The 18,057-nt window shown below is 31.5% G+C and overlaps 1 protein-coding gene across 4 annotated transcripts in view; it reads left to right on the top strand.

The window, feature by feature from the left end:
• Nucleotides 1-18,057, top strand: part of LOC119687166 (ATP-binding cassette sub-family C member Sur) — a 151,291-nt gene that overhangs the window by 90,306 nt on the left and 42,928 nt on the right. For 3 of the 4 annotated variants that reach the window (XM_038101380.1, XM_038101382.1, XM_038101379.1), the window contains exons 10-15: nt 544-805; nt 1,201-1,338; nt 1,869-1,996; nt 3,410-3,584; nt 4,746-5,500; nt 9,147-9,310. In XM_038101380.1, coding sequence (XP_037957308.1) covers nt 544-805; nt 1,201-1,338; nt 1,869-1,996; nt 3,410-3,584; nt 4,746-5,500; nt 9,147-9,310 — 1,622 coding nt within the window. The remainder of the gene's footprint in view (nt 1-543; nt 806-1,200; nt 1,339-1,868; nt 1,997-3,409; nt 3,585-4,745; nt 5,501-9,146; nt 9,311-18,057) is intronic. The other variant, XM_038101381.1, reaches the window with a different exon arrangement.

The following is an 18,057-nucleotide window of genomic DNA, read 5'->3' as shown; positions in this document are numbered from 1 at the left end:
CCAATTGAAACTTGAATTTTTACGGTGAAATTTCCATAGTAACTAGTACAATAACACAAGCTTAAGCAAATCAGAAGTGTTTAATATTTATTTAAAAGATTATTTTCGTTTTATCTTTACCTAAAAAACATAAAATATTCTTTGTAGATAAAAAATATTCAAACCTAACCGTGTGGTGTACCACACGTTGATCCGAAATGGGTTAAACAATCTAACATAAAGGTCTCATGATTGGTACTCAGGTAGACAAATTATTGTCAAAACTCTTACGATAAAGTCACAGATATTGATGGAATAATCATTAAAAATATTTTCACAATTTCTTTTCTTCAACAATTTGTCTGTCAGTATATACTGGGGATGAACTCTCTTTCCATAAAATTTTTATTTCATTCACTGAATCAAAGAATCATTATTGAAGTTTATAAATTTCGAAAAGAAACATCTTTTATTTACCTACAATACAATATTTGTAGTCATGTAATGGCAATTATCTAACATGAATTAAAAATTTAAAACAAATATTTTTATACTTAATTTAAGAACATCCACAATTGCATTTGTTCCACAACTACCTTGGCTATTAAATACAAGTATACGTGAGAATATTACATTTGGAGAATCTTTCCGTCCAAAACGTTACGATTTTGTATTGGAGGCATGTGCACTTAAACCTGATATCGAATTGATGCCGCAAGGCGATATGACTGTAATTGGAGAACGTGGCATCAATTTGTCCGGCGGCCAGCGTCAGCGTGTGGCCATAGCAAGAGCACTGTATTCGTCAGCTAACGTAGTGATAATGGTAAGTACATCAAAACTTAAAACCTTCTGCTTCAAAAAGGAGCAGACCAGCATCAAAATCATATGTATAAACGCGTGATCTAGATATCACGGTGATTTTTATTTTACACAGCGAATTTGTGTATTTTTATTCAATTCTCAGAACTCGTATATACTCGTCGAGTATTCGTCGATTATGTTGGCATTTATTGCCAGCGAATTGAAATACAGTTTTTAAAAAATTTATAAACCAATGGATTGTTGTTACAGTTTCTTTACTATTTCTTTGAATTTGTCTTTATAAAATGTCTAATTCAAAAATTTTTTATTATATATCTCAGATCTTTAACGTTCATTTAACAATTTTTGACATATGTTTTCTTCTATTGTCAATAATAACAAACAATTTTGTTGCAGGATGATCCATTTTCATCCTTGGACAATGAAGTTGCGCGGCACATTTTCGAACAAAGCATCAGGAAAATGTTATTGAAAAGCAATCGAACTGTGATTTTGGTGACACAACAATTGAATTTGGTCCAACAGGCGGCTTATGTAAGTATGAAGAGCGCTGTGGTGACGTTGCGGTTTCTCGAATTCAATTGATTTCTCTCTTCACCCAGTTACAGTCACTCCCCTTGTAAACAAATTTTATTAGCATTCATGGTGATATATGCTGTACATGCAAACTGTTTGTTCATTTTTTCTCTACTAAATTAAAATTGAATGTCAGATATCGAATGTGTCACTTATTCTTTATTATCGCTTTTAGCCATTTTTGCAATTGGCTTTCATTCTTCTTTTCATATACTTTTTATCAATTTCAATTCATTCATACACTCGGCTTGCATTTATTCCTAAAGCCCATAAGCGACATTTTTTATAATTGTTTTCATTTCCGGTATTATCCTTTCATACTTTTTGAGTGTCTCTTCCATGTTTGAGTAACCGAACGCAATGCGCTACACGTTTTCGAATTGAAAACATTTTCTTGTTATTTTGTTTTACTTCGTTTTGTTTCATATTTGGATTTTGGAATTTATCTTCTCCAACCTGTTTATACTTTTTAACCTCGTCCTTATCAGTTGATTGTTATGAAGGATTGTCACCTGCAAGCAGCCGGAAGTTATAAAGACATCGAACTGAAATATCCACACATTATTGCCAAGTGGAATTCCATAGTTGCAAAAGCCAGGGAAAAGGAACAGCAAAGGTAAGTGGATTACAAATTGTGTTTTTCTTTTTTTATTTTAGATTTATGATTTTCACTTTTATTTAATGCAATTTTAAATTTAAATATTAGAATTAAATTCACCAGCTTCTATAATTGGAATCCAACGCGTAAGCACACGTTGTCTTTAACGCAAAGCTCTAAATTTGTTGAAAATTTCTGTGAGGTGTTCTTAATTTCATTATACTAAGTTTATTATTAGTTCTATAACTCCATTTTTCGATTATTCTATGATTTCAGGTTAGGTAAATGCTGTTGAAATTAAATCTGTAACTCGTTTTCTTCCTAGACATCTGCATTTCTGACAGTAAAGAGATGAAATTTTAAAAATTTTATTTATCTATTTTCTCATACTAAGTTAGCCGAACTACGAGATTTGGGTTTCTTAAAACAAAAATTTATTATTAATTCTTTGAAACCTCATTTTTTGAATTTCAGCCCGTAATTGTCAGAGACCTAAATGTCTAGGAGATAAACTACTCGCTCAGCTGTTTAATAGAAGGAGAAAAAACACTTTATTTTTATCACGAGTGAAATCAAGGAATGATTTTCAAATTTCTAAAAAGAGGTCCTAATTTAATTTACTAAGATTGTTTTCTAAGATTTCCAGTTTTAACTTTGTTTTCAAAAACGTCAATTTTAAATAACTTGCAACTTATAAACATATACTTGAGAGAATGGAACTTTATCGATATTCCTTATTTTGAATATTAAATATGTGTCCATTAACCAAGTTTATAGTAAGCAATAATATAACTATATAAATTGATATGATTCAAGTTTAAGTTTACTATAAATCATATGATTAGAAAATATTTAATTGCAGTTAACCACAAGGCGGACAAGATATTCAAGTATTGCACACTAAGTCCATTCATAATATCCCACCTATTTCCAATATACATTTTAATGTGGAGGAAGCATTCAAGTTTAATTGCTGTAATTAACTGCTTTTGATAACTTTATTCAAATATTTTATGTGAATGCAAAGGAGAAATGATGGCATTAAACAAAGCATAATGAAGCACATAATCCTTGAAATGTTAAACACTCGCATGCGAATAAAGCAATCAAATATCCCGCATTATAATCAGGCAATGTGTAGTCGGGTCATTATGCATCCCACGGTACTTGTCAATAATGAACTGTTCCGAAAGCCACCAGCTGTCTTTTAATTATGTCACCAACACTATTTGTGACATTTGCTACGCTGTCTGCTGAGTCCTTGTCACAGCGCATATCTTACGCATTTCATCAAAGCTAAATTTCACTAGAAATTATATGCCCACCATTTTGCCTTGCCGGGCCTTGCCGTGCCTTGCTTTGTCTGCCAGTTTTTTCTGTTGTACTTTAAAAATAATTTTTTTAATATATTTTCTTTGTGCATATTTTTAGCAGTACTGTTGTTGGACGCACTGCCCGTGAACGTTGGAAGTTATTTAAGAATGTTAGTAAATTGGGTCTGCAGCGTTCGATTTCGGCCGTGGAAGCAAAATCTGTTGGCGATGATATTGAAGCGGAAATGGACATGGCTGATGTAGCTACGGAAAATGAGGACATTTTGCCTGCGGTATGTTTTTATTTTCACTGTATTTATGATATTTGTGTTTGCGAAGAACTATATATATAGAACTTCATCTTATTGAGTTGGATTCATATAATTTGTTCAGCTATAATTTAATTGTTTTACAAGAGTCCTGCGTATTTGTGGAAGTTAAGTGCATTAAATTGTTGTTGTTTGTTTACAACTTGTTGAGTTTTAATTAAAGTAATTACGAAATCGGAAATGAACAATTAACGACTTATTTACTGTTGCAGTTTGTCAACGTTTGCGATGGGACAAAATTTCGGTTTTTAAATTAAAATAAAAAAATCGTGGAAGTTGACAAAATAATTAAGTTCATTTTATAATTGCTTGGAAAAAGAAAAACATTTGTTCCTTAAGTTTAAGCATTTAAAGCAATAATAATAAAATAATCATATTTTCTTAAGATTAATTATGTCTAATAAAATAGCTACAACATAACTACGTTTTGTGTATACATTTTGTATAAAAACTTGTTCAATTCTTAAGATTATAACATTTTTGTGAGGTGATGTTGGCGACTTTATATTTTAAATGCCCCATAACCAGCATACCCAACTTTTCAAAATTGTAAACAGCTCTTAAATATTATTCCTTGCAATAATTTACTTTTGTGAATATAAAAATAAATTATATAAATTTTAATTTATTTTCTAAAAATTAATCAGTATATATGGTAGATAAAATTTTTTGATGTGCTCAATGGCTTGATTTTCCAAGCCTTTCCAAGTTATTTTGTTGAAATGAATTCAATTTAAATTTAACCTATATCAATTTCATTTAAAGAGAATTTATATTTTAGTATCAAGGATTTAATTTTTTCGTTACATTTGGCATCCTTCTGTTCGCATGACTTCACAAATTTAGCTTTTAACTTGCTAACGTCTAGACATGTTGCATATGTTAATTTTGTTTTAAACTGCAAAAGGATTGGCATAATTTTTTGGCAAGACATGTGAAATCATATCCATGTTGCTATGAAGTTTTTGTATTTTTTTGTGTAATGACTTAAAAATTGTGCACCAATTGAAAAAATTAAGTAGCCGACCACAAAATCTTGCCATGTATTTACGAGCTTATAAATTTCCTAACATGTTTATGTGCTTAATATTTTCATATTTATTTTATTCTCAAATTGTATTGCAGTCATTACCCTCGAAAAATGCTCTGCGCTGTTCACAGTCCCTGGGTAGTTTCTCACTTGTACGTAAACGTTCGAGCGTATATGGTTCCAGACATCTCATCTACGATGTACCGTTACCAATTGATGAATGCCAAACGGAGGATGTCATTATGCGAAGACGTCGTCGCGGAACACATCGACGCATTAGCTCTCGAGCTTCCAGCCGTCTCAGCGGCATCAGCAACAATTCGTTAGAAATGCGACGTAGTGTATTAACCACAAGTTGTAGCAGTGCGACAAGTTATGTTAGTAACAATAGCAGCAATGTTAGCACAACGGATTGCAACGACAGCATTAGTACCAATGAGGTGATAACAGGCCCTCACATGCGAGTACAGTCATGGCAACCACAAAGTGTTGCTGCTACTAAAATGCAACATCCGCCAGTTGCACGCAACATATCATCACCAAGCACATTTTTAACAACAGTTAAACATAAAGAACATCAACAACAACATAAATATCAGCAACATCAGCTAAAACAGAAGCAGCAACAAGAACAACAACAACAACAACAACAACAATATATCAATGCATCGACAGCAACAACAACGCCTGCATCAGATGCTGCCATAGTAGCAGATTTAGTCAAATCATCGAGGTCTGATGGTGGATTTCAGCAATTTTTACGTCGCATGTCGATGCGACGCTCAAATAAACCTTCGACAGTGGTTGTTCATCGCATGCATCGGCCGCTGAGTGCAACAAATTCCATTTTGTAAGTGTTTTCTATTCTCACAAATTATTGTTCATTGGAGACACGAGTGTTGCGCTCCTATTGACATCCTAGCTGTGTATGGGAATGCATTTGTTGTAAATCTGTATAAGGGCATAAGCCGATGGAACATACTCTTCAGTTTACGTAAAATCATATGTCAGCACGATAAGTATAGAGTGCCACTTCAGATTTATAGTATGCAATGTTGTAGAGTTTTAGTAATTTTGATTTTTAAAAACCTTTTTTCCCTCTTTTTTATTAAATTAAATTTCACTATCCATCTGACTCTAAAAGGTCTCTGCTTTGCCCCGACAATTTAAAAATTTCATCTGAATTGAATTTTACATAAAAGTAAAATTATTTCAATATACTTTCAAAATTAGAGGCTGTAGTGCCAGTTCCAGAACTAATTCTTTTGCAATGAAAATCTGCTGCTTTCTTATGGTTCACTGAAAGTTCAAATGTGAACTGCATTTGTCAAATACCATCAAATAAATAAAAAAGCAATGAATATTAAGCAGTCAGTTTAGGAGACTTCGACATACCCTTTAAAGGCTTTATGAAAAAGATTTTTAATGATTAGAAAAAACCAAGTCAAGTTTATCAAAAAAAAAACTGTTTATATTTTTTAAAATTTTTTGAGCTTATTTTTATATAAGACTTAATCAATGATGCGGGCCCATAGAAACTCTACATGAGACTAGATTCGTTTTGAAACCTAATCTAACCTAATCCATTTAATGCCATTTTTGATATAAGCAGATGCACTTTTTCTGAATACTGGCTACTGAGAATTTATTAATTTCAGTAATACCAGTAATGTAATAAAACGAACGATAAATAAAGACATTATTCTTAAAAAAAAAGTAGAGTAGAACTTACTAGAAATCTAGTAACATATGTCTTGTAGCACAAAAAGAAGTTCATATTAATTGGATAAAGTTGGTAATTACGGTAAAATATAGCAAAGTTAAGTATGTTTACATGTACGTTAATTTTTCATTAATTAATTATTAATTAATTATTAGGTAACGTTAGGTTATATTGTGCGACACTAAATCTATTTTTTAGATTTTTCAATAACATTAAGTTGAGATTGATTTTAGACTGTTGAGCTCATATCCGCAATTAATTTTTTTGCTAAATTTCTGGGTATCTCTCAATAACGGGTTCAAGTTAAAAAAACGAAGTTTAAAAGTGTTAATAAAAAATTTTTTAATTAAAAACTACAAGTGTCTTCACAACTAGCAAGTGAACGTGCTATGAATCAATAGATAAACATTCTTGTCACCGACATCCTTTGCTAAAGTCTCGTCATTTGCTGACACAAATAGGTATTTTTAAAAATTTCTTCCTTCTTTGAAAGAAATTCCCCTCCTTATTTAAGAAGAATGTGTAAGACAAAATTGTTCATTTATACATTCTTAGCGAACTTACTAAGGACATAAAATTTATGTCTCTAAAAATGAAAGTTGTTTGTGACCCTTTGAAGCTTCAATTTTTGAACTCTAACCGTTTTTTTTACCAAAGATCCAAATATTTAGGAGAAAAACCAGTTTGAAATTTGAGTTCAGCTTACCAATATTAATCTGAAACCGTTGCAAAATCCATAAAGAGAAAAGAACTTCATTTTTGTCGTACAATATTATCAGCGTATTTTGAAATACACATTTAATTACATATTTTATTTTATTGTATAATTTGTTTTTGTAAATCACTGTAACTTATTTTAATCAGGGACCGTAACAGTTATCATAAAAAAAATAAAAATCCTCTTATAACTGTTATCATATGCATTTTAAAATAAAACTCAAAAAATAATAATTAAATTTGATTTTTATTATATTCATCAAAAATAATAATTATTATATGCCTTTTATTTTTTTCGCGCAGAAATAACTCTTAAAATTTGCTTCTTATTTTAAAACGCACAAATAACTGGTATACTTGCGTTATATAATATAAAAAGCAAGAGTATCGCGCAAATTCTGCGCGATATTTTTAAAATGAAAATATAAAATGCAATTTTCATACAAGGTAGTTGTTTTTGCAATTCCATAGAAAATGTTTGAAAAGGTTGGTGCAGGTAAAGATTTAGTTCAGTTTTTTGTTTTTGTATTTTGCATACAAATTTGTTCTCCTACAAAATACAAATATAAATACAAAATATGAATGCAAAATACAAAAACAAAAAACTGAACTAAATCTTTACCTGCACCAACCTTTTCAAACATTTTCTATGGAATTGCAAAAACAACTACCTTGTATGAAAATTGCATTTTATATTTTCATTTTAAAAATATCGCGCAGAATTTGCGCGATACTCTTGCTTTTTATATTATATAACGCAAGTATACCAGTTATTTGTGCGTTTTAAAATAAGAAGCAAATTTTAAGAGTTATTTCTGCGCGAAAAAAATAAAAAGCATATAATAATTATTATTTTTGATGAATATAATAAAAATCAAATTTAATTATTATTTTTTGAGTTTTATTTTAAAAAGCTCATATATAAAAAGCATGCATAATATTAAGGATAAAAGTTATTAGAATGATAACTATTTACTTAAATAAGAGTTTAGACAACTTTTTGTTGCTGCTTTTTTTCATAAAAAATTTTAAAATAACTGTTATTTTCGGTCCCTGATTTTAATAAATAAATAGAGCTGGCTGTTTAAGATTACGAACAGAGCTGATAGATCTATTGCGATTCCAGTTAAGACTACTGATTGCACACACTTCAAGAGGTAGTTTACTTCCATATCAGAGATGAAGTAAAAAGGTTATATATATATACTGAATATTGTAATATATTTCACTATTTTATTGTATTGAAGCCTGAGACTTCACATAGACAGTTAATACCAGCACAAATTACGAGAAATGTTTTAATAACCATGAATCGATATATTTGTTTGAAGAACTTCTTTTAAAAAATGCTAGTAGTTAATAGAAGTCATTTCAAAAAACGTCTTTTAATAATTTTTATTCTCAGACTTGTTTAAAGCGCGTTCATAGAGTTCTTTATATTTAAATGTGTGATTTGAGGATTGTAGCGTATCTAGCATATATTTAAATGCCATTGGCCTCAGCAACGGAAACAGCGAGTACTCGTGCTTTGCCTTCAATTTAGAAATCAAATATTTTTCTTCTACTAAAAACGTAAACTAAAAATTTATTTCGTTTCTGTGTTTATTTTTTTCTGCTGCAATAAATCTGTATTTCAACTGAAAGCCTCAAAAATCAAGCACCATTAATAATGAACATCAGCCCACCGATTTCTGGTAAAGAGCTGGTATATGCAAAGCTTTGATGAGGATTGAATGTGAGGAAAACGACACGTTGCGTTGACTTCTGCTGGCTTGTGATGTGATGTAAGTGTACTGTCAATATTGATTGACTCTAACGACAAATACCGAAGTCCTGTTGATCTTTTGTTTGGCTCGACCAAACTGTCTGCACCAATTTTTTCCCAACAGTACTTCACATAAAGCACAGCCGTTTTCGCTGCTTAATAAATAGGGTTCCTTTTTTTTATTTTTATTCAAATATTTTTTCCTAATTTAGTTAATTTTTTTTAATCTATTTTCGTTATTTTTTACACACGACTGGTCAATGTATGCTTTCTATCATTCGCCATCAACAGGAGCATTTCGGAGGAGACAACAACAGTAACTGCTGCGCCATCAATTGAGTTGACTTCAGTTGTTGCTAGACCAGAAACTGTGACCAAAAATGAGGCCGAAACGGAGGCGTGTATTCCAACTCAAAATCTAGTAGCAAGTACTGAGCATGGAAAGCCTGCACAAGGTAAGTCATTGGCAAACATCACTACAATTCTGCGTTCTGCATAGTGGAATTGTATATCGTGAAAGCAATGTTGCACAGTAGGTAAATGTCTCAGTAAATATACAACCTGAGCTGGTAGAAAAATGTAGAACATACGGACCGACTGAATGCCGGATAGAGAGTTATTTTGCTAAATTGGCAGTTGCTTAGTTTGCAAAAAAATTGTATTGCTAGCAATTCTCATCTCACGTTCGAGAACATAAATGAAAGTTTTAAGATTAAATAAAGAAAAGTGAATAGAAATTGTTTGATTGATATAAAGAGCAGAATTTAAAAAGGTTCCATGTCGTCATCTTTGATGTGTTATGCACAAAACTTAGTGACATTTGAATTTGGTTAGATTTATTTAAAGACAGAATACAAGCATTGAATTGAGATTAAAGTGTAGAAATATAATTTATCGCTATTATTGTTACGTATCTTCCTTAAGTATCATACATACATTAAAAAACTAAAATGCACTATGAACGAAAATTTGTGTGTGATTCCGTAGTTAATATCGCAGCTATATCTAAAGCTGAATCAATATAAAAAAAATTATGTATGTTCCTTTATATGAAAATAAGAACATCAAAGTTTTTAATGTTTAGCAGAAAACTTGACTAATGTAGCCGTTTTATACGCGATTTCCACCTCTTCACACAAAACAACATAAAACGAAAGCTCATGCCAGAACTGCAATAATTATTAAACAAAATATACAATGCTTGGTAACCAATAAATACCAAATAGATCAAATTCAAGCTACAACCGTCTTCATTTAAGATACAGAAGGCCAGTTAACAGTATCAGCTATAAACTGTCCTCCGAAATACAATAACTCGAATGATGTGTACTTGACCTACCAATACTGTTGGCAATCGGTAGATTGTTGGTGGAGATTTTAATGCAAAAATACTTTATGGGGCTCAAGAATTACAAATCGTAAAGGAAAAAATTAATATAATGCAGCCAAAATTAATCTATTATATAATTGCAAATATTGCTTTGACATTTTTTGAGATTCTTAATGCTGACTATTAATGTTTCCTTAAAATCTAAAGACGAAATCGAAAGCGCGATTACATATTTAACCAAAATGATCGTTTTTTCCGTGACAAATACTCAAACATGTTCACAGAGTCGGAAATAAAATTACAAGTGATTTTGACTCAAAACAATTTTTCTCTGCGGTATATCTAGACGTTGCAAAGGCCTCTTAACTAAATTATCTCAGTTCCTTGCAACAAACTTTTACTCCATATAAAAGAGCTATCTACAAAATAGATACTTTTATGTGAAGTATAGACTCGATTTCAGAACTTATACAAATAAAAGCTGGTGTGCCCCAAGGAAGCGTACTAGGTCAATTATTCAACTTTGTATATACAGCTGATATTCTGATACCTTTGGATCTTCAAAATTTGATAGTAACACTTGTAGACGACACTGCAAAATACAGCTGATAAAAATTTTAACAAATCCACATGCAACTAGCATTAACGCTGACTGGTACATCTCAAACTATGACAGTGAATGTCATTTAAAAATTCCCTTCGGCGCTAAAGTTATCTGAAAAGGTAGTAAAAGAATCACTCTTTTAATCAAATAAAGAATCACTCTCCTACCCTATTTCAGGAATGGGGCAGCTACCAAATGACTAAACCACATGTAATAGACGCTTATTATTCTTATTTCCATTAGAACTTTTACTACATTAATGCATAATTAGCTATTTAACATATATATATTATATATGCAGCTGATAAAAAATTCATATATATATATATATACCAGGTGTACCGGTATGAAGTGAGCGTAAAGATACAAATGTTCTGACAGGGAACATTTGTTGTGAACGAGCCTTTATTTCTTTTTGTTTGTTTGCTATGACATGTGTGAAATATATTCAGTATACATCAAGTCATTGAACAGACATCATCATATTTTTTCATCGTGTTAAAAATGTCGAATTTTGTACCAGAAAGTGATGATTTGCGGAAAGCATTAATTTTTTGTTTTTTGTTTTCATTTGAAGAAAAGTGGTACAGAGTCGCATCGAATGCTTGTCGAGGCATATGGTGATCATGCTCTATCAGAAGCAACATGCAAAAGATGGTTTCAACGGTTCAGAAATAGTGATTTTGATGTGAGAAATGAAGAACGTGGAAGACCGCCAAAAAAGTTTGAAGACGCCGAATTGCAAACGATATTGGATGGAGATGACACTTTGGGTCAAAAGCAAATGACAGAAATGTTAAATGTTGCACAACAAACAATTTCTGACCGTTTAAAAGCTATGGGAAAGATAAAAAAGTGTGGAAAATGGGTGCCACAGGAATTGAATGAAAGACAGATGGAAAACCGAAAAAACACTTGTGAAATTTTGCTTTAAAGACACGAAAGAAAATCGGTTTTGCATCGAATTGTTACTGGCGGTGAAAAATGGATTTATTTTAAGAATCCTAAACGGAAAAAATCATGGGTTAATCCGGGACAACCATCAACATCGACTGCAAAACCAGATCGATTCGGCAAGAAGACAATGCTGTGTGTTTGGTGGGACCAGAAAGGTATGGTGTATCACGAGCTCCTAAAACCTGGTGAAACCGTCAATGCTGGTCGCTATGAACAACAAATGATAAATTTTAACCATGCATTGATCGAGAAACCAGAATGGGCCAGAAGACACGGCAAGGTAATTCTGCTCCATGACAATGCACCTGCACACAAAGCAAAACGGGTTCAGGATGCAATTAAAACACTTGCCTGGGAGCTGCTACCCCACCCGCCGTATTCACCAGACTTGGCTCCTTCCGACTGCCATTTGTTTTCATCGATGGGACACGCATTGGCTGAGCAGCATTTTGATTCCTACGAGGATGTCGAAAATTGGGTGTCTGGTTGGTTTGCTTTAAAAGACGAACAATTTTTTTGGCGTAGTATCCACAAATTGCTAGAAAGGTGATCAAAATGTGTAGAAAGCAATGGCCAATATTTTGAATAAGTTTTTTTTTTTTTTCCTATTAATAATTAGTGTTTTATTTTCACCAAAAAACGCTCTTCACCAAAAAACGCTTTTATTTTATTTATTTTAAATATTTTATCATTTATTCTAAATATTTCACACACAACATATGATTCTTAATATTGATTTGAATTATCACTGCAATTTCCGCAACAGCAAAAACGAATACTAGATGCCAGGTCTTGGTAATTGTATAAATAAAGGGAAGAAAAAAAACGTAGCCGTCGAAACACGGCTTGCAAATAAAATTATCCCACGTGATTTCAATCTGTTCCCGAAGCTAAAATGATTGCTGCAGTTGAGGACGATTGCGGCCAGAAAAGAGCATTTCCTAGATTATCATTTTTTCGGTTAATGATTTTTTTGAAAGTTCTCCGGTTGTTATGGGCTCCGATGTCTTTTTTTCTTACGTTAGAAACATCTTGACACTCTATTCTCCGCAATAGTGTGAAAAGTATTTTTTAATCAGATGAAATTAATAAACATTACATCCGCATTTTTCATACTACAAGAAGAAAAGCAACTACAAATAAACACTTATCTAATTTCGCTTTGTGAAACAAAAATCTGAATACTTTCTATTTGGAGAATAGCTTGAAACTCGCGAAATGGCTTCACAGTTCAGTGGCACAGCTTCCTGCGAAAATCTTATTGCGTACTTTCGGCAAAGGCACGACTGCAACTTGCACTCTGCGTTTGTTTGCTATAATAACTGAGTGACTTGAAGCTCAGCGCGATAAATAAATTAAATTTAATCAATATTCATTAAGTGTCAGGACAAATGGCATAGAACTCTGAAGCGCTGAGCACTCTGGTAGGGAACAGCTCGACTTCCGCAGCTGTTATCCTTGGATAGAATGCAATGAATTGACTACTTGCAGTTCGCAATAAGGGACACAAGCACAAAAGGCAGGCATTGCACATTATTTTGTGCTGGCAGTTGAATTTCCGCTGTTGCTGTCTGTGTTGAAATTGTTGATGAGTGTCATTAATTATTGGAGCCAAATGAGACTGAAACTTCGCTCTAGCAAAGGCAATTGATGAATATTGACAAATATTGTAATTTTGTTATGCTAAGTAGACTATGCACTTCGCACTGTGCTTACTTTTGCATTTATTAGTCTGTTTGGCGGTGCTTGGTGTGAATGGATCAAATTTGAAAAACTTAAGTGACCAAAATTTTGAAATCAATTACAGAGGCCTCTTAGTTTTCATTATAGAGTAAAAAACTTGGACTTTTTGAGTTGCACAATATTTCTCAATTGTTTAATTGGCTGAACGCTAGGTAGATCTTAGCGATAAATGCTAAGAGACTAGTACATATTTGAGAGCACTCGATCAACTATTAATTTGTTTTTATTTCCATCCTCTTTTTGATGTCTTAAGGTCAAATGGAAAAAGTTGTCTAGCTCTCTATTTATTTATACTCCTGCACCTCGATCTTGGAACCTTTATTTTTCCTCTCTTTGTATTCTTCTGCTGCAAAACTTACTTCATTGTATGGTCCAGGTTTCTGGTTTCATATTATTTTGAAATATTATCTTATTCTTCAAACAGGGTACCAACTATTAGTCAACTATACGTTGGGTACAATTTATGTTAATGAATATCTAGATAAGACTCATGAAGAATATTTAATATTAGCTAAATTGAGAAATCGAGATTTGAGACCTTCATAGCTCAAAATAATTTCAATAAAAAAGTTGACAGATGTCGAAATTTAAGCGCGACAAATATCAATCAAAATTCAATCATATAAAGTAGTGCACAGACAGATGGATCCTGGTATATAAATAGAATATATTGTGTGATATTGATAGGTATTCGCAGATTTTGGTTCATTTTTTAACAGAACTCAATTAAAAATCAATTTTTATCATTAACAGTTAATTGTTAATTATGTCGGTGAAAAATTCTGTGATTTGTCGGAGAAAAACTTGTACAAGTGATTTTTAGCGTCTCTTTGGTCGAACAGTGTTTTACTATTAAGACAGTTTTACAGAGACCAAACCAAATTAGTCACACAGTGTAACTTCCGGACTATACGGTGAATGCATCAAGGCTTCTCAAATATCGATGTAGTCCAAATTTAATATGGAAGAGTACGGAGTTATGTATGGTACTATAATCAATAACTTATAATTCTAAATTCAAAATACAATACCTTTAATAAAACGTATTTTAAATAAATAGAATAATAGATGAAATATTTGGTTTGCTTATTTGAAATGGAGAGATTTAGATTTATGCTGATCGTTGCTTATATAACTTTAATTGGTATATTATCCACAACGAGCTTTGGAGGTAATAAATTTAATATAAAAACTGTTGATCTTTGGATCAGTTTTAATATGAAACAAAATCCAGCGATTTTGAAAATATTTATCATCATGCGGTTGATCTCTCATATTATGGTAATACTGTATTTAAATAGTTTCCGCGAATTAAATGAGGTTCCATAAACGATGTTAATTTCAGATACATAACTAAAGTAAAATTGTGTGCTTGGCGATATTATTCATTATACAATAAGCTACTTTCGTTTGGTTTAACGATTGATTCTAATTTCTATTGCAGATCAAGCAAAATAGTGGTATGTTGCATTATGATAACCACAGATCGTTGTTTTTTATTTTTTTTTTGAAAAACCTGGAAAATTTGAAATATCTCAGTTAAGAAATTCTAATGTATCCTATGGATTGCTTTGATAGTGGATATTCGGTAATGCCATTATGGACATCCTTTTGATAGTGTAAAATTAGTTTTACAAACTTAACATCCGAGGGTAATAAAATAATGGTATTTTAGTTCTTGTCAATAAATGAAAACTAATGTTGGCTTGATTTTGGGAGAAAATCATTTAGTTATAGGTATATAAGTGAATTAGCTCAAAGTCCATTCTAATTACTAAATAATTGAATAAAACCTTTTTTTTCAATATGACTATAATTTACTCATAATACAGAAACGCCTTTGAGAACAAAAAATAAATTTCACATAATCTTTTTTTAACATAAAAACAATAGATACAACAGCATATTGAACTGAGAATTTAAAATACAAACATATGGAGTGTTATACCACTTCTATCAATACTCCAATAATTATTCACTGGCGTTTGATGGATAGACTCATTGTAAAATTCTATATTAAATTGTTTTCACTTTATATCAACTTTACTCATGTTTATTATAAGCTTCTTAATTCAAAACTTTTGAGAATTATAATTTCTTAGGTATGTAGTAGCGGCATATTATAATAGTATGGTAACCATATTCACAGTTTTGTGCGAATGGATTTGGGTTATTAGATTTTCAAATAGTGTTGCAGTTTTTTTCACAAGCTCAAAATTTATAGACAGCATTATATAATTCTACAATTGTAGTGAACTACAACAACAAAAATTTTATTTTTTTATATTATTTTAATTAATTGAATTTTCGGCTGACCATACAGCTGTTTCGAGTATTGCCAAATGTCCATCATCAGTAGTCTTGGAAATAATTCTTGTATTTAATTATTCATAAGTAATTATTTTTGCGACTGCAAGTACCAGGATTCGAACTCGGGTCTTGCCACATATGAAGCTCAGAATCAGCGCACTTTAACCAACTGATTTAAAGCCGTGCTTAACTTTTCTGTTGTCATATTTCATTGGAGTTTTGTTACTTTTGCTACGAAAGTTTTTAACAATTATTAACAATTTTACTTGCTGTGTTTATATTAGAACGAAATCATAAACCAGCTGTAGAATAATTGAATTTAATAATCATATAATATATGCTTAACTGATTTCACGTTGCTTGTAGTACCGTATTCACTCATATTTTGTTCATTTTGACTTTCAATAGTGCCTATGAAACCGATTCATAGTTGACAATAACATATATTATTTCTATTTCTATAGTTCTGTTATAATACTTTCTCTGAATAGTATATACGGCTATATTTTATCCAGAAACCTTTGACATATATTCACATATTCGCAAAGCTATAGTTTGAGACATGAACCCTCTAAAACCACCTCTTAGGAATGAATGGAGATTTCTACAATGTGGAAACTTTATTTCAGTAATCAGGAGAGAGAGAGATGAGAGTAGATAGACTTAATATCTAGTGAACTAGGTTCATCTAAGCTAGAAAACAAGGGCATGAGTTAAGTAGAATTAAGTAAAATATTGAAGACGGTGGAGTTACGACTAGTTAGCATGGGTGACATCAACGAAAAACTTTGTGATCAAATCACGAAAGCAGGTAAGGGTAAGGTATCTACGGGCGAGTGACAAAAGGTACTCGTCGGCACAAGTGATCTTGGCATTGACTGTCTCGATTGCACTTTTGCTTCGTTTTTTATACCGGAAAAGTGTGGTGTATTCTGGTGTTTTGGTCTTGTAGTTACAACGGTGTTTTGTTTACAAATTTTATTATTGCTCTGTTGTTATTAATTGTATTAAATTTGGTGGTGATTTTAATAAATGTTTTATTACTTTTGTTATTGTTTTATTATTTCTATTACTCTATGATGTGGCTTAAAATTTTGTAAGTAACATTTTATGTTACTACATGGCGACGTGGGCGACTGTAAATATTTTGTAGAAGATACTAAGTTGAATTGGCCACATGTTTAATGAGTTGAAGTCGAAGACACTTGGGATGTATATCATGTGAGAAAATATTAAGATCGCGTTTATTTCCGGCTAAGCAGGTCATAAAATGTTGATGCCACTGTTATATTTGATTTGGCGATTATTTGAGTGGACAGAATTACTTAATACCATATTTAGAACATGTTGACAGGAGTCAATACAAGATTAGACTACCATTTTGGCCACTGTAGCGCTGTAATAAATTGTTAACTGAAAATTTTAAATGTAAATGAAAAATATGACTGTTTATACTTTCCGAACATACTTTGCTTTCCTTTCTGAAGATAATTGGTATTTTGCAGGTGCAATAGTTTAGCACAATAATATCCTTTATCTTAGATATTCAGATGTTTTCTTATTCACAAGCCTGTGCAGATTTGGCAAATTGATCGTAGCTAATATAACTTATACAACTCATGTCTGGCTTGGTAGCCATCTAGGTTTGTAAAGACTCTATAACGAATAGTAGTTTCAAGAATGCTCATTATATAGTGTGTAGGATATTAATTATTTTGAAAGATTAAAGAAATCAGTGCAGAGAAAATGCAAATCATTGTAACTCTTTTAAGAAAAGTATAGTAAGCAAGTAGTGTACAGGCACTCAGTTACTCTAACTAAGTTAATTCATACTTAAAAACATACATATTGCACATATTGTAATTCAGTTAAATCAGTCTTAAGCGAGCATCGATTAATCCAATAAGAGTAATATCTGTTTTAAAGAAGATAGTTTGCATGGACAAAAAACTGATGACTCACAGTACTGCGTGGTTAGGAGATGTGTACTATTTTTTATTGAAGTACGAACTTTGAGTATTTTGTAATTACGTACTATAATTTATTTCGTAGATAATTTATTTCGTATTTATACCTTTAACTTAACGTTAACCTAAGGATTGAAATTAAGATTGTTATCGCTAGATATCGCACTGTATACTCTAGCGCATATGTTTCTGAGATAAAAAAGATTGCAATTATTGTAATTGATACACATGAGATATTACGATATTGACATTTGTGACATTAAAACATTATACTTTAATAAAATTTTATTT

The sequence above is a fragment of the Teleopsis dalmanni genome, chromosome X (genome assembly GCF_002237135.1).
Source record: "Teleopsis dalmanni isolate 2A chromosome X, ASM223713v2, whole genome shotgun sequence".
NCBI classification, from domain to species: Eukaryota; Metazoa; Arthropoda; class Insecta; order Diptera; family Diopsidae; genus Teleopsis; species Teleopsis dalmanni.
Note: the sequence above shows the minus strand (reverse complement) of the source record. Positions and strands in the feature narration are given on the sequence as shown.